At 29.4% G+C, this 23,857-nt stretch overlaps 2 protein-coding genes across 3 annotated transcripts; both read right to left on the bottom strand.

Annotated features, from left to right (window-relative positions):
• Positions 1-626: 626 nt before the first annotated feature.
• LOC115714400 (proline-rich receptor-like protein kinase PERK4) lies at positions 627-6,100 on the bottom strand. Its single transcript, XM_030643089.2, has 9 exons — positions 5,928-6,100; positions 5,094-5,738; positions 3,413-3,985; positions 2,614-2,700; positions 2,434-2,504; positions 2,248-2,324; positions 2,004-2,148; positions 1,409-1,570; positions 627-1,228 (listed from the first exon to the last, which is right to left on the bottom strand). The coding sequence occupies exons 2-9, from the start codon at positions 5,656-5,658 to the stop codon at positions 977-979; spliced, it is 1,932 nt and encodes a 643-aa protein (XP_030498949.2). The 5' UTR covers positions 5,659-5,738; positions 5,928-6,100; the 3' UTR covers positions 627-976.
• Positions 6,101-7,870: 1,770 nt separating this feature from the next.
• On the bottom strand, positions 7,871-10,367 carry LOC115714424 (putative F-box protein At3g23950). Of its 2 annotated transcripts, XM_030643128.2 has the most exons (3): positions 10,172-10,367; positions 9,926-10,080; positions 7,871-9,198 (listed from the first exon to the last, which is right to left on the bottom strand). In XM_030643128.2, the coding sequence occupies exons 2-3, from the start codon at positions 10,061-10,063 to the stop codon at positions 8,050-8,052; spliced, it is 1,287 nt and encodes a 428-aa protein (XP_030498988.2). In that variant the 5' UTR covers positions 10,064-10,080; positions 10,172-10,367; the 3' UTR covers positions 7,871-8,049. The 2 variants fall into 2 exon arrangements, with proteins under 2 accessions (XP_030498988.2, XP_060970550.1); XM_061114567.1 differs by having other exon boundaries at positions 9,926-10,367.
• Positions 10,368-23,857: the final 13,490 nt, after the last annotated feature.

Raw genomic sequence — 23,857 nt, 5'->3', positions numbered from 1 at the left:
AATACTCGTCATATAATAAGAACTTAATCGCTATGATTTATATGTTTATTATGTAATGAGGAATGTTGAGTTTAAGTGGTAAATCTAAATACTGATCAAGTGGGAGAATATTAGAATATTTCTAGTAATAGTACAACATCATTCAATTTGATTTTGCATTATCTCGCTGACTGTATTTGATCACAAATCAATATGTAATAAGTATGAATTTTCTAAATATAGTCAGTTTACGATTTACCGAATCATTCATTTCCTGATTTAATTTTCTAAATCAATTATCAAAATATTTTGACAACTAATGTGGAACAGATACTGATAAAGTATCTCACCTATAAATATAGGGTCTCGGTCCCCGTGGTCCTGACTCATTTTGTAAAAACAATAAATTCTATCTAAAAAGAGTAGAGATAGGTTGGAAGTCCGATTACCCAATTCAAAGTTACATTGAGAATGAAGCTCAAAGATCAATAATTAAAGGTATCAGGATCTCTTTCGTCATTCACATATACACTCGATTTGTTTTTATTATTCCCCTTTACAAATCCATTAATACTGTATATACTTTATTTTTTATAAAATAATATCTAACAAACAATTGAACTTTAAAGAAAATTTTACACACCTCATCAATCAAGTAAAATGAAAAATATAGCTTAGTAATTATTAAATACACAACAACAATTGATCTCTTTTACTCACTCACTCACTCACTCACTCACTCACTCACACTCACTTAGACACACCAAACATATTAGTTAAAATAATTTCGTAACTTTTGAAGTAAGTTTTATAAAATATCATGAACTAAACATATCAAGTTATCACAAAGTATATTCTCACATTAATGTTGTAACCCCAAATCCCAATTAAATGACAACAAATAATGTTACATAATAACAAACAAAAGCATAAACTAGTTGCTAATAAAAACGACTGCGTTTTGTTTTTGTTGCGAAGTCGTATTGATTTGCTAAACTCAAAAGTTTTGCTTTTGGTGTCCAGGAAGATTGGTCATTTCACGGGACTCATCACTAGTGGAAGTCCCAAACTCACTGCTCGGATATTCCTGGCTAGTCAAAGCCATTTTTCTAAACCTTTTCATGTCAGCATTATATGCACTCGCATCATAGTCTGAGCTCTCACTCGATGTGTAAATTGAGCTATAGCCTGGTCTCACACCTTCGTTCAAATCATCCAGCGAAACATCTCCTTCTAGGGCCCGAACAATCTGTTTTCACCAAAAACCCCAAAACCAAACCAAACATGTCTGTGTTAGAGTCTCACATTATTAATGTGTAAAAAGATAATACCGTATACCAATTTCATTACCAATTGGTTAGCTTATTAGGTTCTTAATTTTATTTTTTTCACTTTCTTTCTAGAGGCATTTTATCGAACATGTTGGTACCTGACTCATTTTGGGGCGCTTTCTGGCCGAATGGCGGATGCATGCGGCGGCAGAAGCGACCATGCGCGCCATCTCATGTGGGTTGTAATTGTCTTCCAATCGTTTATCAACTAACTCGTCATAAACACCAGTCTCAAGGGCAACTTGCATAAGTGGTCTAGCCTGTGTGTAATCACAAATTCATGCATGTGTCAACTATTATAACAAAGAGACCAATAATGTAAATAATGTATACAGAAATTTCATGGTGCACCCCAAACAAAATGAGTATATTGATGGCATGCATCTTTTTCGTGCATAATTTTATTTGTCAAAAATAAAATTCAAACAATTTATTGTTTTTATGTCTTTTTATTATTATTATTTTATACACTAGTGTCATCATAGAGTGTTTGAGTTTTATAAATTATTCTGAAATTTTATAAAAATATCTAAAATAATTATAATATAAAAAAATCGTAATTAATATATAACTAGATATCGAAAACACAATAAGAACATTGGTATACTCATTTTTCTGGAGTGTACCCTTAATCTATATAGTTATATATATTTTAAATGGTAAGAGGATTTGATCATGTATAGTTGAAATTACCCAATCAACCAAGCTATCATCCATTGCACTGTTAGGATCTACAGGTCGATGTCCTGTTATGAGCTCCAAGAGCATAACCCCATATGAGAAAACATCAGATTTATCTGTTAATTTCCCACTTGATGCATATTCTGGAGCCAAGTACCTGCATCATCACCATCATCATCTCATATACTTTCATACATTAATTAAATCAAACTTATTAATTAGTTATGTATTTAATGATCACTTAATAATTAATTACCCGAATGTGCCCATTACTCTTGTAGATACATGGGTATAGTTATCAGAAGAAAGCTTAGCCAACCCAAAATCAGCCACCTGCCATACAAAAACAAAATTAACAATTGTAAGATTAATTAAAGTGAGTTTTTAATATTTAATTTTATTTCCTTTTAAGAAAAAAGAAAATGAAAGAAATATATAATACCATGGCTTCAAAGTTGTAATCGAGGAGAATATTAGCAGTTTTAATATCCCTATGAATAATTCGTGGATGGCCTGAACATACCAACAATATTTCCAAAGTGAGAATATATAAACCATATATATATTTAAATATTTAATAGAAGTAGGAATGATATTTATATATATAAATATATATTATTACAATCTTCATGAAGATAAGCAAGCCCTTTAGCTGATCCCGTTGCAATTCGAAGCCTAGTTGGCCAATCCATACATGGAAGACCTTTCCCTGCATTGCATGCAAAAAATCAATTAACCAAAACATCATTATATATTCATTGCAAAATTTTACATCAAAAAAGTTAAAAAAGTCTAATTTTTCTTAATATGATGACAATGGTGTATGAAACAAGGTCTTTAAACCTTATAGTTTACCATATATCGAGTTTCATAACTCTTTTTCTGATTTTTTTAAGTTAATAATTTAGAGTATTTTCATTTTTACATTTTAATTTTTTTTTTTTTGATAATTTTACTAAAATTCATTAAGAAACCACATAGTAACCAATGGAGGAATCTAAATAGTAACTCAAATCTACGTAGCAACTCAATAATAATTATCGGAGCAACCTACACCGTAAAAATAAAAAAAAAGAAAAAATTAATCAAAATTTCAAAAGAAAAGTTATAAACATGAATGGGACCAATATAGGTGGTAATTCTATAAATTAAATGTACTCCCAAATCGTTTTAGTAATTGGATAAAAGTTATATTAAGTGTGATTAATTTGAAAAAAATTATAAATTTTATAGATTTTTATACTATTTGTATATGTACGAAAATATAGCATTGGAAAAATCAAAATAAAGGTAACCAGTTACCCTATTTTAAGAATTTTTACCTTTAAACCATACAAATAAAATTCCCATTAATCTAAAAAAAGAAAACTATAGTAGAATATTTATTTATAAATATATAAGAATTAAAATTAGGTACGCACCGTGAAGATGATATTCCAAGGTGTTATTAGGAACAAACTCATAAACCAACATTCTCTGTCCACCGGCAATACAATATCCGACAAGTGACACAAGATGTCGATGGTGTACTCTGCTAATGATCTCAACCTCTGCCTGAAACTCTCTCTCACCTTGACCACTTCCCGATTTTAGGCTCTTCACCGCAACTTGTTTCCCATTAGGCAAAACCCCTTTGTGCACGTACCCAAACCCGCCTTGTCCCAACAAATTCTCCTGCGAAAACCCGCCCGTTGCCGCCGCAAGCTCGTCGTAAGTGAAGGTGCTTTTGTTGAACCCAAGAGCCAGTGATGGAGAAGGAGGCGGCAGTGGTGGGTGTCGTGGTCCCGAGTAATTCGAGCTCATCTCACCGCTATTCATGCCTGGAGGAAGTGGCGGAGGCGGTGAAGGCCATGGACCGCCACCCCCTGAACCGCCACCTCCCGAACCGCCACCTCCTGGTGGCGGATTAAGCCTTACCACGTGATCTGTTCCTTGTGGGCCCATGTTCCAATTTGTATGAGGTTGATTGTTGTTGTAATAAGAAGCATTATTATCTGTTTCCCCAAAATGAAAAAAACAGAAGATCATCAAACTAAATGTACGTATGCATGTTTAGGGTACCAACTATTATGAGAGTTGTATTCATCAAAAAAAAAAAAATTAACCAATTATGAGAAATGCTAAAACAAAAATGTTGTGCATTTTGAGAGTTCTATTGGTGCTAGTTTTCAGAATAAATTAGTACATATTTTGATTTAAAATATAATATGTGGGAATTGGGATCCTCTAAAGAGCAATAAGTGTTCAAATGGAAAAATCTACCGTATATCTCCAAAGGGGTACGCTATCTTAGCATAAGGAGGATTTTGTTTTGTTTTCTTTTTTTTTTTTTGAGTCAATAAGGAGGATTTTATTAGTTTAGTTTTGTATGTACGATAATGTACCGCTGTATTTACTATGGCTATTTGTAAATTTACAAAATTTCTTGTATATTTTCACAGGCAATTAAGGTAATTCAACTAGTTATTTACTACCTGTATAACAAAAATTGTTGAAACTAGCATTTTCAAACAACTTCGATACAATAATCTATTAAGTAGTGTTTGGTTGGGAAGAATAAAAATATAAGAATAAGGAGAAGAATGAAAATAAGAATAAGAAGAGAATAAAATTTAAAATACATACAAATAAAATTGATAAAAAAATCATTAAATTTTTTATTTTGTTATATTGGAATGATCTTTCTTTATTTTTTAAAATGGAATAATCATTCTACTAAAATAGTAGAAAGAACATTCCATTGGAATGCGGAATGCTATTCTAATACTTTAAAATGTAACCAAACAAAAGAATAGAATGAAAATTGTTTTATTTCCATTCCATTCTATTTCATTACCTCAAACCAAACGCCGCTTAATATCTTGTCTTTCAATATTGCGGTGCAATCATATCACATCTTAACTTAACTGGGTATGTTATTGTTAAGCTTTCACAATTTTGGTTTGTATATTCATAATTATAGAACGTGTTTTAGGAGGTCCCCAAAATATGTTTTCAAATATGTTGACTTGGGGAGGTGGTGATTTTGTGAGTATTAAAAATTTACTAGTAGTATGAGATTATTTAAAGATACGTATTGTGGTATTATTAAAAAGATCAAACCTCTTGGACCTTGAGAAGGATCAGCGCCATAATATTGCACATGATCACTTTTCCTCTTCTTCTTCTTCCCAAAAACTAAACAAATGGCGATCAAAGCCAATATAAAAACCCCTGCTCCAACCCCAACTCCTATTACCAACTGCTTCGTTGAGCTTGACATCTCCGAGCTCGACGAGCTATTCGACGATGAATTCGAATGAGACGGCGGAGATTTAATGGCTCGCGGTGGCGGTGGCGGCGAAGATGAAGAAGAATGAGATGGCGGGGGTGGCGAAACAAACTCACTGGGCGGCGGGTTCAAAACATTGTTGTTAGGAGGTGGTGGAGGAGATCCATCGATGGAGGAAGACGGCGGCGGCGGCGGCAAAGAAGGAGGTGGCGGTGATGATGTTGTTGCATTTGGAGGGGGGGAACTTGTCGGTGGCGGCGGCGGTGTTGATGATGTAGGCGGTGGTGTTATCACCAACGGTGGCGAAGGCAACACCGGGGACGGCGGTGGAGTGGTGGCCGTGGAATTTGAATCCGGGGAGGGAGCAGTCACAGAAGATGATGAGGAAGACATCATCTAAAGTTTGGGAACCAATATTTTGTAGTTCACGAACCTTCACCTCCCCTGCAACTGCTCATCTCAAAGATTTGATGTCTCTATATACATATATATATATATATATAATATGAAAATGTTAGAAGCTATAGTAAATAAAAAATTAATTATGATTGCAAAAATGGAATATTCATTAAATCAAATATCAGAATAACAGTAGTAAAACTAATTTTCTTTTGTTGTATTATGAGTTATTTATTTTATTATGGGGTAGGGGACAAAAGAAATACCTGAAAGAAGAGAATGGGAAAGTTGGATTAATCCCAAACTAAAGAGAAGAAGAAAGGAGAGAAGGTTGTTGTTGTTGTTGTTGTTGTTGCAGAAAGAAATTCAACAATAGATTTGGGATTACAGAGTTCCTCCTCCAATGAGACTCCTACAAACTAGGGCTCTTCTCCTTCAAAAACTAATTTCTTAACTTAGTTTAATTTTGTTTTATCTTTTACTATTTTTTTCTATAATTAGTCTTTCATTTACCGCTTATAAATTATAACCACATACATTAGTTAATAATTATTTTCCAATTAATGAAACAAACTAACTAATTGCCAATTGGTCAATGTAGATTCAATTAAATAAAATTGTATAGTTAATTTTTTTTGTTATTTTTTAATGAAAAAAATGGTGTAATTGTATAGCAAGCTAAAGTAACCATAATAACCATCATGCAATTCTACCTGTTTATAAGGAAAATATCAAATGATTTTTTTTAGGGAAATAATTACCCATATACTATTTTTTAATTTTTTTTCTTTAAATTTACGGTTTGGATTTCTAAAGTGGTTTCAACGCTAGTTGCAATACGGGTTTCTATAAGAGGAAATTACATTCTATACCCTTTTCATATTGTCCTTTTTCATTTTTACCCTCTTTTTTAAAGTCTATCATTTTTACCTCTTTTTTTAAACATTGTACCAATTTTGCCCTTGTCACTTCAGGATACTCTCCATGTGACTCTCTTATGTCAGGGTATTTTGGGTACAACACATACAAAAAGAGGTATGTTTCAAATAAATATAAAATTAAAGGCAAATTTGGTTAATTGATTAATAAAAGAGACATTTTTCAACTTACCCCTTTCTATAAAGAATTTCGTAAAAATAAAAAAAAAATATTTTGAAGTGTAAAAATGAAAAAAATTCATTTTTTTAATTACATTGTTATTATATTAACCACTTATTTATCTAAAAAAAATCACTTATATAATATTGTATTTATCTTACATTACTCGTATAACAAGTCATAATCCCATGGTATAATTTTGATAATTGAATCAATGTGTTTGGAATTTATCAAAAAAAAAAAAGGAAACCACTTAATCTTTTTTTTTTCTCAAATTAACTTTATTTTGCAGAAAAAAAAAACAGACTTAAGATTTGAAACAAAGAAAAAACAGCCGTGAAACAGAGAAAACATCCTTTATTTTTATTTTTTTTGGAACATAGTGTAGTGTAGAATCGGCATTAAACTTTTTTTTTTACAGATATTGTATAATAATTTCTTTCTAAATGCAAATCTTCATTCACATAATGTGCAATTTAGCTTAGTTTAATAGAATTATAGAATTCTATATCCACAATTATCTTAAATTGGAAGGAAAAAGAACTAGCATAACTAACATAAAATTAAATATTACTAAATTACAAACAATAAAAAAATGACAATAGGCAATAAAATATTGTGTTTTCCTTAAACAAGTAATTTGATGACCCTCCAAACAAATGTGCATGTGTTTGTCATGAACTGAAAAGGTTTGAGTTGGATAAGAAGAGATTTGGTTTAATACCATATGTTGGAATTTTTAAACTAAAATCTACAACTTTTGATTTATATTTGTCATTTTGAAACCTGTGATTAGTGTTATACAATTTTAGGTGAATCTGTAACAGTACACCATATATTTACTTTCTTTTTTTTTTTTTGGTAGAATTCAATATCAAATTCTCAGGTATTATTGAGAAAATTCCCATAACAAAACGAGTTTATTCAGATGAAACTTCCTAATGATCAATTTTTTTAGAAATGGCTATAATAATCTAATAGAAAGACCATATATTATATATTACATTCATATTTGTGCAAAGAAAAACATAATAAAATATATTACCTTCTAATTATTTGTGCAAAGAAAAGAATACTGATCATTTACAGTCACAAATAATCACAATATAAATAATAGTTTCTTAAAGTGCAATTATCAGTCAAATTTAAAAATAAGGAAACTCCAACATTTGTTATTACAAACAAAAATAGATATAAAATACTAGCCTGCTTTCCTTTGGGTGAAAGAAAACACTGTTTAACACTTGGAAAAGAATTTTTGCCAAAATTGCAAAATCAGTACAAGATAGTTCAGTGATAAAAGTCTTGACTCTCAACAATCTGACTACCAACAGATACAAGACTATTCACATAAGGCAAACACTTAACATATTCATCACTCGTTATGCTATTATCATGACCATAACTAATGCCACTCAATTTCATCTTCCTATCTTTCACTTTATAAGCACCCAAAAATCCTCTTTTAGAAATAACCATCACAACCTCTCCATTAACACAAGGCAGAACCCTCAACTCGCCATTGGTTTGGCTTGGAGTTGAAGAATCCAGAGATATTCTGTACTTGAAACTCATATCCCATCCTCCATGGATGTCAATTCTTAATCCATCTATATTTTCATGAACCACAAAGTAACACAACTCCCCATTGATTTGTGTCAAAAAGCCTTGTGATGATGATGATAAGGATGATGATCCAGTGGTGGGAGGTGTTATTAACATACCATATTCCTCATCACTCAAATAAAATGCCAAAATTGTACCACAACAAGTTTCCCAAAATGCCACCCCATTTAAGCAAAATCCATCTCCTTTAAGCTTCAAAGCATCTTCTTCATAACATTCAGTACCCGAAATTCTCCAAGAGCCTGATCTCGAAGAGTAAATCTCGAAACAAACAACATGGTTTTCGGGTACAGCCACAGCACACACAAGCTCAAAATTCGCCTTGAAATTGAAAACCGAAGGGTGGAAATTGAGAGCTACCGCGGCTGAGTTTTGCCAATGGTAAAACTTCGGTTTTGGAAGCTTTTTCCATTCCTTGGTTGCGGGGTTGCAAATGTAGTAGCGAGGATTGTGTGTGAAGATGCTTTGGCAACAGAGCAAGCCGTGGGAAGCGGCTCTGATGAAAACAGATTCGGGTAAGAAACTGAGGGTGGAACTCTGAACCCCACAAGCCGAATGGTCTAAGGAGATGAAAAAGGGCCTTTCTGAAAGAGTTTGACAAAAAATTCCAGAGATGTCTTGGTAATTGTAAGAGTGTAAGTGAGCTAGAAAAGGTTGAGTGATCCAGTGATTCCAGTCTTTGCATACTAATCTGAACCTGCATAGTGATTTTGCTGGGAGAAAGCAAAGAACATGTTGTTTTACAACATTTTGTATAGTCATTTCCTCCTTATTATCAACTGAATTTTGGCCAACTTCTTTGTCTGGATGTAACTGTTACCATAAATTTGCATAAAAGAAGTGAATCAAATGAGTGAGTGCACAAAGAAAATGTATTTTAAAACTTTTCTTTAAAGCATGCATGAATCCATCAACTTCTAGTTAGGAGAATTTGTCAAACTAACAATATGTAAAATAACTACATTAATTTTTCACTAAATAAATTTATTTTTATAAGGATTAATTCACTATTTAAAAAATTTCATAAAATCTAGACACTTTTCTTTTTTTGAGATCAAACAAAATTCTTAACAAAAATAAAAATAAGTTAACCAACCCGTTTACAATAAATTAGAATAAAAAAGTTGAATAAGCCACCAACAAAGAACTAAGAAGCATAAAAAAACAATATAAAATATACTAAGTTTTCAAATCAAATATTCACCTACAAAATACTCAAAACATTATATACAACCAAAGTTATTTGGAGTGTTTTATAAAAATAGTTTTTTAAAATTTTTTATTAGCAAAAACAATTATAAATTATAGATTAATATTATGCGACAATCATGGCATTAAGTGAGATTATTTTACAAATTTTAACATTTCATATCGTTAATTTAACGAATTTCACTTAGATCAGTCTGCGTAATATGAATCAAATATCAAAACAGATCAAGCCACAACAAATAATATTCAACTGCTTCCAAACCAAAAAAAAAAAAAATGGAAAGTACTTACAACCAAAAAATATATATATGGTTTCGATATGAAAACGTACCTTGCCACAATTCGATTGAACCATTGAATTGGTATGAAAGTCATCACAAGTAGTTAGACTTTCCTCAAAAGTATTATTATTATCATTTTCAGTCCCACCAATTGTATCATCATCATCACCACACTTCATTCCTCTCATATCCCAAATTTTATTAACTGAAACAAAAAAAAACCGACTTTCATGTTAGAACAAGAATATTCACACACAAAACAAATAATAAAAATTGAATAAACAAAGAGAGAATACATTTGTTGATAGCCTAGAATATGAATGGAAGGAGACGAGAAATTAAGAAGTAAACAAACAGAGGTTACTTGTTGGGGAAGTCACCGAGTGGATTTCTTCTAATATTCAACTAGGAAAGCGTTGATGATGAGATATATATAACCAACTGTTAGCGTTTTCTTTAAGTTATATATCATGTTTTCCAATCAACCGTATCAATTTGGGCCTATATATTTATTTGGTATTTAAGTAATTTATTCAAAAAAAAAAAAAAAAGGGAAATTTACATACATTACTAACTTTTCTTATTTTATTACTTTTCTACTGTCACACGCTTATTATTACTTTTATACTGTTTTTTTTTTCTACTGTGTCAATTATTTTTACAATGTCTTTCATTCTTACTTTGACATGTTTATACTGTTCTTCTTGGTAGTCTTATATAAAATATGTATCATACATTGTTGTCATATTTATGTTTTCATCATTTTATAATAATAATAATAATAAAATAGGTGTTATAAAATAATATAAAGTAGAAGAGAAGAAAGAAGAAGATGAAGAGAGAGAGAAAGTGAATGAGAATTTTTGAGTTGTTTATTCCAATGGGGTGAACCCCTATTTATACAAATACAAGAGTGAGATATTAAGAAACTAAGAAAAAGGGAAACTAAGAAAAAGAGGAATATTGATTACAATTAATGGTAATAAATAAAAGATTTGGACATCCACATAATTATTAATATTTATAAAACTCCCCCTTGGATGTCCATAATAACTGCCTTATTAAAAATCTTGCTGAAAACTTGATCAAAGGAAAAAGAGTATAGTGTAAACTAACTCCCCCTCATTTAGGCATTTGTGGAGATCTTCTGATCGACGAAGTTCGATCTTGTCTGCCGTCTTCTCAAATGTTGATGTTGGTAATAACTTTGTGAATAAGTTTGCAAGATTGACACTTGATTGAATATGTTGAACACCAATATGTATTTTCTTGAAGCGTATAAAGAAGAATTTCGTGAAATGTGTTCTAACTCTATCTCCTTCAATGTACCTCCTTTTAGTTGAGCGATGGAAGCAGTATTATCCATAGAGAACTGTTTGTGTTGATACTTCTTTATAGAGTGCAATCCATATGTTTCCCGAATATGCTATGTCAATGATCTCACTCCCACACATTCTCTACTTGCTTCATAAAATGCAAGTATGTTAACATGATTTATAGTTGCCTCGTTAAAAACCTTGCCAGAAAAATCCAGTGGGACAAAATCTGAGCTAGGGAAAAAAGAGTACAATATATATTTCATATTCATAACTATTTGCAAGTTGCCTCGTTAAAAACCTTGTCAGGAAAACCCAGTGGGACAAAACCTGAGCTAAGGGAAAAAGAATGCAACATGAATATGTCTCCCCATCATGCACATATGATCCATAATTCTTTTGGTGATAATAGATCTCATAAGATTATTGTTATCATTTTTAAAATATCACCATATATAATCTTTGATCATATATTTTCTATAACTCTTCCAGAGTATGTATGGACTTCTAAATTATAGATGAGGGGTTCGTGGAACATTAATCTTTATCCAACTAATTGTATCATTCATGTGTATATACAATCTTGTTCATACTAAAATTTAACATTTCAAGTAGATATGAACATAACACATTAATGATAATATAAATTTTCGTTTGTAACAATGATGGTACTTCAAGACCATATATTTGTTCCATCTTGTTGTATGATCTTAATTTCCATATCAAATGATCATATATCTATAATTCTTAATACATGTGAAGTACTTCAGGACTTCAATACTAATGAACAAACTTTATACATTTAATATTTATCGATATACAAAAGAAATAAAAGTTTGTTTTGCAATTAATCAAAAACTCTTCAAGAGTCTATCACAACGTATAATTTACGTATTTATACTGCATAGACAACTATACGTATTTTTCAAACAATAATTTACTTATATGTCTTTATTACATACAAAGATCTTTGTCATATAGTGCGCGCGACTTTGAATTTATATCACTTAAGACATGTATTAAATTCTTCTAGAATTTTTAGATAAGGCTTATTTCAAATTCTCACTATATTAGGAGCTCCAAATAAATAACCTTTTGTTGCAACATTTATGTGACGCTTATAAATCCTCGTAAAATATATTCCAGGCTATAATCAAATCATGATTATATTTTCTCAATATTTAAGCCTTACTTCAATCAATCTCATGTCTATGCAAACTTTGTACAACAATTCATTATGTACAAATACATATATGCAAATTTTTCATTAGAAATATTTATTTGCACACCCTACAGGTCTTACTTCACTTTATGTGAGTAAATTTTCCTGGACCGCGTCATAATATTTTGGCCAAAAATCAAAATGTATGTCGATGATTCTTGACAAATCTAATACCATGATCCTTGCTATCTCATGTTAATTTATTGCATATGCAAACATTCAATATTTATTGTCGACAAAAATTTCAATAAATGATAATTTCCTCCCATATTGACATAACTAATAGAGATCTCTTTAAATTATATATTTTTCAAATATGTTTATCATTTATAGGTACCTATATAGAATCACTTCAGGGATTCAATTATGATCAAATGTGTTATGTCTAACTTCTCTTGGGAGTCTTTTCGAGTACCGTTTTCATCACGGTTATCATTTTAATACTTTATAACATTAAGGTATCTCCATGAGTACCTCTAGATTTAACAACTTCAGGGCAAATCAAATGAACATTTACTAATAATTTCTATATTGTTCATTTACGCTTTAGGCGTTTTCAACTCATTCTATCTCAACTTTGAGTAATATTGATTTGCAGTTGGTATATATCATTTTGAACTATATCGTTCTTATAACTTTGTGCAAGGATCATTTTTCAAAAATTATCATCGATCCCAACTGCTTCTCTCCCCCTGATCGAGAGAATTTTAAGAAATTGTGATATCTAATAATATTAATACACCTGTAGGGATTTTAATATATCACAATGAATCAATATCTATTTAAACTCATATATATTATATGACATTGAACTTCAGGTTCAATAACTTCAGTTTCAAGTTCAATACTTATGAACTTAATTCATTTATAAGAATGAGTCATACGTGTATAATTAGAAATACATAAATTTACACATTTTGTAAATGCATGATCATATAATCTTATCACATCGATAAGAAACTATGCAATAAAAATCTAACAATGGCTCAAGATTGTTAAGAAAATATAATTTAAATATTTTCTATGTGGAAATATATGCACATTCTTCTTTTGAGCCTTATAAATAACAATGAGAAGAATCTTCTGGTTCTTCAACAAAATTTAGTCAAGTTCTTTGACAATTTATTGCATATGATTGATCATGTTAAAATAATTCAATTCATGAACTTCAGGTTCACTATAATTTGTATTTCAATGAAACTTTCAAAATGTAATGTAAATTCATTACAACATAATCATTACAAGTTTCATTTTTATATACACGAATAATATAATTATATTATTCTCAAAAACATATACACTCTTCAGGAGTCACTATTATGTTTATCAAACTTTATATTTCTTCAGGAATCACTATCATCAATTCAATGATGTGTATAATGTAAAATGTATATGACAACTTCATCATGTTGTTATAATGGTCAAATAGATATAACCATAATATATCATTCATGTTTCCTGGTATCTTTTTAACAAGTCGTCTAATTTATTAATAGACTATTCATCAGTCTAATTATCATGACTTGATATATTATATATTTAAATGTACAACCAGTACATATAATAAGTCATCTCTTATTACTTTCATAACTAGATAAAAGTTATACATCTAGGTACATACCAAGATATTTTACTACTCAAAGTAGCAATTGTATGTAAGAGTACTTCTTCAGGAAGCTTTTCAAATAATCATTTTGTGATTCTTTATCACTTTGATTATATTGAATCACTAACAAATATTAGTAAATTATATATCCACTTTTGGGAATATGCAAACTGAATTATATAGTAACTATATATATACATATCCTGTACTAACAATAGTTTGAAACTATTGATTTCAAGAAATAATAAAATATGTATATATTAATTTGCTTCTGGCATTACCAATATATGTGAAATCTATATTCTTTGAAATAGAATTTCATGCCTATTCATTCTCTTTAGGTAATGATATTTAAATATTCTAAATGTACAATAAGTTTGTACAATTCACATTCTATTAAATAATCAAGTATACTTTTATCTTGATTATAAGTGTGTCCGTACTACAAGTACGCGACCACTATTATTCAATTCCACACATGATATATAGATTTCATGCACTTTGATTGTGTGTGGTATCTCATATTTTGGTTGTTTCCACTTTTTTCTGGAAATATTTGAGTAGTAAATAATGTCATTAATTATTTAAAATCATTACATTCACTTCGGGGAATGACGTTGAACAAGTAGAACATTATTATAAATTTCTTAAAAATTTATTACTTGTTCATCCATAAAAATATAAGAAATTATTCAACAATTTCTTTTACGATATTTCAAAGAATATATGAATGCAATTTTTGCATAGTCTCCAAGATGTATGCAAAATTTAATCTTTAATATATGTCAGATTCAATAATTTCCAACATTGCAAGTAATAACAATGTATAATAACATGACTAATACGAAGAATCTTTAAAAGTAATTGACTTCAATTCGTATCATTCTCTGCAGGGAATGATGAACAATAAATACATGCCTCATGTATTTAAATAACATTAGTCATGCTCATTGTTATTCTTATACTTTGATGTTTCAATGCAATTTTTTTAACATTCTTTTTTGGTATTCAAAACCCACTATAAAATTGCATCAATAATAATCATTTTTAATGATTCTTTAGTTGTATTCACATAAATACAATCATTTTTTTTTTACAAATATAAAACATTTACTTCAGGAAATGTTTGTCAAAATCTATATCGATATTAGATTACTTTTCATTGTCCTCAAAGAATACAAGAACATATATATAAATATGTATTCATCTCTTTCATTATATATTCATCAACTATATAATGAATATTACGTTTGCATAATCTTCAGGATATATGCAAGATTTTATTGAGGACGCATAATCATCAGGATGTATGCAATATTTTATCGAGGATGCATAATCTTCAGGATATATGCAATATTTTATCGATGATGCATAATCTTCAGGATATATGCAATATTTTATCGATGATGCATAATCTTCAGGATATATGCAATATTTTATCGATGATGCATAATCTTTAGGATATATGCAATATTTTATCGATGATGCATAATCTTTAGGATATATGCAATATTTTATCGATGATACATAATCTTCTGGATATATGTATAATTTATATAGATTTTCTCTATCATATCATAGGCACACATATATTGTAAATATTATGAATGATAAGACCATTATATATATGAAATCAATAATAAATATATAAAAATATATACATACATATATAATATATAGATATATAGATAAAAAAAAAAACCAAATGATTCTTGAAATTGTTTCAGTCAGAGGAGTATATATATAAATATATATTTAGTGTATTTTGACTTTGAAACAATTCAAGAACTTTAACAAGATACTTACATTGGGACTTGGGTAGAGACTCATGCTTGAAGCTTGGACAGAGACTCATGCTTGAAGCTTGGGCAGAGACTCGTGCTGATAACGTGTTATAAAATAATATAAAATAATATAAAGTAGAAGAGAAGAAAGAAGAAGAAAGAAGAAGATGAAGAGAGAGAGAAAGTGAATGAGAATTTTTGAGTTGTTTATTCCAATGGGGTGAACCCCTATTTATACAAATACAAGAGTGAGATATTAAGAAACTAAGAAAAAGGGAAACTAAGAAAAAGAGGAATATTGATTACAATTAATGGTAATAAATAAAAGATTTGGACATCCACATAATTATTAATATTTATAACAATAGGAAATAATAGTAGTTGTGTCTCCTCACATCAAATTTTACATTTTTTTGTTTTATTAGAGTGATTGATTGGACGTGAGATTTGACAACTCTTAGACACACTATTCACTAAAGCAACTCTCTCATCAACTCTATTTATTTATTTATTTTTCTAATTTTAATTTTCTTTTTCATACAACTACCTTCATATTTCCTCTTTGCCTGAAAAAAAATAAATTTAAAAGTGACATGTTTTACTTTTTCTTTTATTTAAATAAATTTAAAAATCACACCCCATGTCTCACTCTTTTTCTTTTATTTAAATAGATTTAAAAATCCCACTCCCATTTCTCACGATTCATCTTCTTCTTCATCTTTATCTTCTAGCTTTTCACATAAATCTCACCCCCATGTTCTAATATTCATCTTCTTCTTCAAGTTTTTTTTCTTCATCTTTACCGTTGTTTTAGTATTGTTCTACTGTTGTTTTTCATGATTTTTATTTTTTTTTCATGTTCAGTTCTTCTTCTTCATCTTCTTTTCTTTTCTTCTTTTTTTTTTAAAAAAAAAAATTTTGAAGTTCTTAGTTATGTTTTTTTTTGAAAATATAAGAGTTCGTGTGGGTTTTTTTTTGTTCTAATTTTCTAGAACTTTCTTTGCAAATATAGTGCATTTAGTATTGAGGATGTGTACAACATAATTAATTTTTGATCATTTTTTTCTTTTATTGTTTTATTTGTTTTAGTATTGTTTTAGTATTGTTTTACTGTTGTTTTTCATGATTTATTTATTTGATACCGATTTCACTGCCCTTGCTCCATCTCGCTAGAATTAATAGGTGTTTTCTGGGTGTTCTCGTGTTGTTGTGATGGTTCTGTCTGTGAGTGTGGAAGATGGAGGCTATAAATACATTTCTTCTTCGTTCTCTTTGGCTATTTTTGTGGTTTTTTTCTTTTGGTTCTCCTATAAATATATTTGACGAGCTCACTCACAAGAGAGTTTTGAGGTGTGTGTTTCTTTTATATTTTTCTAAGTAGTTATATTTGCTTCATTTGTTTTTGTGTTGTTTCAGTGTTGTTTTAGTAGTTTTTTTTATTATAATTTTCTAGGAATAGACTTGGAAATATAGTTGATTTTGCATCTGGTGTTGAGGTTGTGCCGCAGATTGTTTGATTTTTTTAATCATTTTTTTTTGTTTTGTTTGATTATTTTAGTGTTGTTTTACCGTTGTTTTGCCATGATTATTTATTGACGTCGATTATACTGCTTTTGTTCAATCTTGTCGGAATTAATGGTTATTTTCCGGTTGTCTTGGTGTTGTTGTGGTGGTTATGTCTGTAATTGTTAAAGATGGAGGCCTCATACTTTTGTTTTGGTATTGACAGTATAAAAGAAAAAAAAAAAGGGGAGGACAGTATAAATGTTAATTCTGCCGTGTGACAGTAAAATTGAAAAGTATTACCCCAAATCCAGTATTTTTGTAAAATGCCCAAAGAAAATACAATAATTTAAGTTTATATATAGGGAAATTTTATTAACACCCTACAATTTTTTAAGTACACCTTATTTTAATAATTTTTATTTTATATAAAATTTATATCTTTAATTGTACTAGGTATTTTTAACTTTTCTCTTTCAAGTTATATTCTTAAAAAATATACCTCTCAAACAAAATTAAATTATATTTTAAAAATTATGACAAAAAAATTATATGAAATTTTCTTAGAAAAAAATATATACATGAGTTAGAAAAAATTAAAAAAATTAAATCAAAATAAGTATTGAAATTAACATAAAATAATGTGAAGAAAAAATTTTAAAAAAATATTATGAGTAATTTTCAAAAATTAATTAAGTTTATATATATTTTTTTTAATAATAGAATGTATTTATAATTTTATGAGATGCAAATATAACTCTCCTATATATATGACATTTGATTTATAATAATAGTAGAAATTTTCAATGTATATATATATAGTTTAAGAGAGAAATTTATATTATGAACAATTTTTTATTTTTTTAATTAAAAAAGTAAAAGTACTTTTAAAATAAGAATGTTCAGTTTTTAAAATGAGAATGAAAATTTTGCAAAAAGAAAATTACTTTTAAAATTTATTTAACATATTCTCTTTCATTAATATTTTTGAACTCAACCCTATCTCGAGACCTCAAACACCAATTTTGGCTCGGATCTTGATTTTGGCTTTGACTTTGACCAGAACTTACACTCTCACCTAAGCCCTCGGCCCCCAAACTCCGACCCCAGCTCCCGAACCTGAACTTGGACCCGAACTCGAACCTACTTAGATCCACACCCTAACCTTTAACCCTAACCTTAGACCCCGACCCCTGAACCAAGACCCCAACCTTTAGCCCAAATGCAATAACCGAACCTGGGTTCCTGGCCCGAATTGGCAACCCAGTGTCGATCGACCCACTTTCATAGTTTATTTTTTGAATTGTTAACAATACTCCTCAAAATATTCAATTTTTTCGTAAAATGAGTGACGTGGTGGATACTAGTTGATAAATAGATACAAATTATATATTTTTTTTACTCTTTTTTACGTTAATAAATAATAAAATAAAATACTTTTTTAATAATAATTTAAATTCATACTTTTATTTTTTTAATTATTAAGGTAAAAAAAAATAAAAATTATATGATTTGCATCCATTTATTAACGATCCAAGATCCTCAGCTAAAAGGTAGTATCTTATAGTGTGTTAAACCAATTTAAGTTTTACACGTTAATTTATTTTTTATTTATTAAAAAATAAAATTAAATAAACAAAAGAAATTAACATATTTAATATAAATTAAGTTAATTGACGTGTCAAACTTAGATTGGTTTAACACAGTATGTGATACCATTTTTTAACAGGAGTTCTTGATAATTAAAATAACAGTGGAACAACTAAAAAATAATCGCGTAACAATAGTAAAAACTTAATACAGTAGAAAGTATAAAAAATACACAGTATTTAAAAAAAAGATATCGCCCCGCGGCGAAAAAGAAGAAAAAATTAAAAATTTCAGCATATAGTGTAAGAATTCCAAAAAAAAAAACAACATGAGGAAATTACACTTATTATGGAATTTTAAAAGTTCTAATGATAAATATATCACATTTAAGTTTGATCAATTTATATGGTATTTTTTTTTTGTTTTTAGGTCTTTTTATGGTATTTGATATGACATATATATGTAAATTAGGTTTTCAAATCTCATATTTAATGTTTTTATTTGTTTGGGTAGTTTCATTTGTCATTGATGCCAGAAAAATTGTCAGAGTTGCTGCCGACGTCGGAAAAATCAGTTACTTGATGAAGAAACCAGTTACTTAATGAAGAAACCAGTTTCTTGGTAATTTTTTTCGATGATTTTTCTAACGATAATGCCAATTCTGACGACTTTTTTAGCGTTAGCAGCAACTTTGACGACTTTTCTGATATCAGCAGCTACTCAAGTGACTTTTTCGGTACCAACAACAAACTTTGGGAAATTCATCAGAATTGGCAGTCGCCGGAAAAATTAGCGAAAAAATCTCCAAGAAACTTTTTTCTTGGTATTTTTTTGTGGTTTTTGTTGGAAATTATTTTACCAGGATTTAGATTTACTAACAAGTATGTTTATTAACATCCTAATATGAATTCTAAAACAATGAAAATAAACACACATAAAGTTTAGAAAACCTTACAGTGGGTGCAGCGGAATAATATGACTCCTTCCATTCAGATCTCTAGCCCTTGATTCCTTTCTGTAGCAGAGCATAATCAAGATCTGAATCTGGATCTTCTTTTCTCCTTCTTTGATGCAGAATTTCCATAGTCTTACATACTATGATTAAGATACCACTTGATGTGTGTGGGCACTACTCATTCACTCAAGGAATTTCGAAATTTTCTCTCTTCTTTTCTCTCTTAATTTCGTGAGCTATGATCATTCAAGAGAAGAGAACAAGGGCTGCTATATATAGGGAAAAGGGAGAGCTCAACTTTCCAAATAAGCAGTTTCCTCTTTTACTGTGTAATTGATTAACTGCCTTATTTAGTGTGATCCACCACTTTCTTATTATTGTTAGGCTTTGATTAGCAATTACATGGCAATTAAAATTGAAAATAATAATTGGGAAACAAGCAAAGAGGTGGCCGGCCATGGTGTGTTATGGGCCTCACTTGGATTTTGCAGTTTCCTCAATTTTATTTCTATTTCTCCAAAAATGCTATTTTTCCAATTCTAACCATTTAAATGCCAAAACTAATTATTTAATAACTAAAATAGATTATTAAATAATATTTTCATTTAAAATAATTATTAATTAGACATACAAAGTCTCTCAATTAATAATTAAACCTAGAAACCCTTTTATTTACAATTTCATCCTTAAACTGTGAGAATTCACAAATTAGACATAGTCTAACTGTTAGAATTTTAATTGATTAATTAAAATCAATTAACTGAGTCTTACAAGCAGTATGGTCTCAACTAGTATGGGGACCATGGGTCTATATAACCGAGCTTCCAATAAGTCGAACCGAATTTACCAAGTAAATTCCCTAACCTATTAATTCCTCATTGAATCCACACTTAGAACTTAGAATTGCACTCTCAGTCATATAGAACGTTCTATATGTTCCATGATATAGACACGTCATTAGTTATCCATTGTTATAACCCTAATGTGATCAATGATCCTCTATATAGATGATTTACACTGTAAAGGGATTAAATTACCGTAACACCCTACAATGTATTTTATCCTTAAAACACTTAACCCTGTATAAATGATATTTCAGCAAAGTGAAATGAGATCTCCACCATTTATTTTCGTTTGGTTAAGCTCGAAGGAAATCATCCTTTACTTTCTATTCGCCAGATAGAAGTTATAGATTCCATATTTATGTTAGCGCTCCCACTCAATTGCACTACCGTGTTCCCAAAATGTACGTATCACCCTGACCCAAAAGTAGGCTTAACTAACAGATCAAAGAACACGGATAACACTCTTGAGATTGAACCTAACCATATCAGGATTAAGATCATTTGATCTAGGATCAACAGGTGATATTGAATTGAATAGATATTACGGTAAGTTTTAATATATCTAATCAAAGTTCAATATCGGTCCCTTCCGATGTATACTCCATACATCCGATACTGGTAAACTTTGCCAATGTCCTGGAAAGGACATAACACTTTTCCAAGGTGTAAGAATACCTATCGATGATTATACCATGTGAGTCTAAATCCAGTGTTCTAACAAATTAGGGAATAAACTTTTGAACATATAATTAAGATTATATTCCATTGTGCTGACAACACTATAATCTTTAACAAACTCATATGTTCTGGACTTAAAAAAAAAAATCATACATTATATACATATAATCATGAAATAAATCACGTGAACCATGCAACATAAAATGTTATTTCTGATCTTTATTAATAAGTAAATCTGATTATATTGAAATGAGTTTTATTTAGGGCATAAAACCCAACAGTTTTTCTAGCGACAATGCCAATTTCAATAACTTTTTTGGCGCCCACATCAACTCCGGTGACTATGCCAATTCCAATGACTTGTTTCAGTTAACTTTATTGTTTAGCATTTATATTTCGTTATGATTTTTCATAGTGTCAAATCTGGTTTCATAGGGTTCATAAGTTCGAAACTGGTTTTACAGGTTTTAAGGGTTCTGTAATGAGGTTGCTCTATTTTATGATGTTATTGTATATTTTTTATTTTAAGTTTCTTTTTATTATTTTGTTTCTAGGTTTGAAATTGGTTTTCACACTTATATTTTGCTTTAGATTATTGTTGTACATTGTGTGTTGTTTTGTTTATATTTATGAGTATTTTTTTGTGTTTTTTTTTCTCTATTTAGTTGATTGATGAAATTGGTTTCAATTATTTTCATTGTATATCATTTTTGTTTTGTTTTCATAATCTTTATTATTGTTGTGTGACGAAACTAGTTCCTTGGTGAAGAAACCACTTTCTTAGTGAAAAAATCAGTTTCTTGATGAAGAAACTACTTTCTTGGTAATTTTTCCGGTAATTTTGCTGGCGACAATGCCAATTCTAACAACTTTTTCGACGTCGGCAGTAATTCCAGCGACTTTTTCGACGTCGACAGCTACTCCAGTGACTTTTCCGGCACCCACAACAATCTTTGGAATAGTCGTCGGAAATGGTATTATCTTGGTGATTTTTCATGTGATTTTACCGGCGACAATGCAAATTTTGAAGTTTTTTCAGTGCCGACGGCAACTTCAGCGACTTTTCCGGCACCGACAGCTACTCCAACGATTTTTCCAGTTCCAACAACAAACTCCAGTGACTTTTTCGGCACGAGTGACAACTCTGACGATCACTGTAGTTTCATTTGTTTTATTTTTTTAAAAAAATAAATATGAATGAAATTTTAATATTTTTTATGGTGATTCAATTAAATTTTTATTTTTATGAATTTTAAATTTTTTTAAAAAAATATATTTTAATTAATTAGTTAAATAATATTATATTTAATGACATTTATTTTTTATGCTATATTTATAGTAACTTTAATAATTTTTCTCATATTTTTAAATATAGTAAAAAAAAAAAAAATTGCATAGAACTCATATGAAACAAGAGGGGGCGGCTGGCCCGTTGAATTATTACTTTTTTTTAAAAAAAAAAAAAAATAGGTATTTTAGTTAATTATTGTACATGTTTTAACTTTAAGCAATTATTCGATAAAAATGAAATATTTGGTGGGGTGGTTGTGTTAATTTATATTTATCTCAAGGGTTCAAGTTCCCATAATCCATTTTTCTTTTTAAATATATGCAATTTATTCTAAAAAGAAAACACCTTGAATGCTTTTGTAATGGAGTTAAATTATAATTTTAGAGAACCACTTGGGGTTAGCTCAAGTGGCCATAGGTGGGTGTGTGAGTGTTGGAGGTCCTGGGTTCGAGTCCCAGGTAAAACATGATGTAATATATAAACGCTTAAATCAAAAAAATTATAATTTTAGAGCATTTCAATAGTGGTGTCTAACACTTTTTGATATGTCGTCTTGCGATTGGTTAATAATATTCTCTAAAAGTTATTATATTAAATTATATGAGACTCGATACTTAAATTAATAGTGATATTGACATATAAGAGAATGTTAGTCACTACTGGTGCCATTTAACATTTCTCATAATTTTATTGTTAATTGTTATTATTTTTTAATTATAAAATAGAGTGCTACGAGTATCTTTAATGGAGTATTAAAAAAGTGGTGTATTATTATATTTTAGTATACATAAAAAAAATATTACTTTAGTGGTGCTCTAAAAAATATATTAAATTTGACACATGTTAAAAATTATACTAAATTTAACACAAAATATAACATTGTGCCAAATTTTACCCACAATAATAATTATATATTTTAATATTTTTACATTAGAGTACAATTGTAAATAGTAAACTAAATATTATACAAACTCAATTTTTGTGTCAAATTTTACATCTTGTATTAGTGATGGTCTAAGTCTACCAATGATAAAGTGTGATAGAATGATTATGTTAATGTAAAAATAATATTTCGAGAGATATTATTAATAAGTAGTATATCTTAAGGGCACATGCTTAGTGTTACAGGCTCACTTTTCTAGACAGCGGAATACTCGTGCGACACCTTGACTTTTGTAAGCCAAAGTCAACC

The sequence above is a fragment of the Cannabis sativa genome, chromosome 4 (assembly GCF_029168945.1).
Source record: "Cannabis sativa cultivar Pink pepper isolate KNU-18-1 chromosome 4, ASM2916894v1, whole genome shotgun sequence".
NCBI lineage: Eukaryota > Viridiplantae > Streptophyta > Magnoliopsida > Rosales > Cannabaceae > Cannabis > Cannabis sativa.
Note: the sequence above shows the minus strand (reverse complement) of the source record. Positions and strands in the feature narration are given on the sequence as shown.

Excerpts from the sequence above, each read along its gene's own strand:
- LOC115714400 (XM_030643089.2), bottom strand. The coding sequence starts at position 5,658 with ATGATGTCTTCCTCATCATCTTCTGTGACTGCTCCCTCCCCGGATTCA. Across the intron at positions 3,986-5,093 it reads TCCTTCTCAAGGTCCAAGAG|ATAATAATGCTTCTTATTAC; the intron begins GTTTGATCTTTT and ends TTGGGGAAACAG. Across the intron at positions 2,505-2,613 it reads TGCTTATCTTCATGAAGATT|GCCATCCACGAATTATTCAT; the intron begins GTAATAATATAT and ends TGGTATGTTCAG.
- LOC115714424 (XM_061114567.1), bottom strand. The coding sequence starts at position 10,063 with ATGAGAGGAATGAAGTGTGGTGATGATGATGATACAATTGGTGGGACT. Across the intron at positions 9,199-9,925 it reads TTCAATCGAATTGTGGCAAG|TTACATCCAGACAAAGAAGT; the intron begins GTACGTTTTCAT and ends TTATGGTAACAG.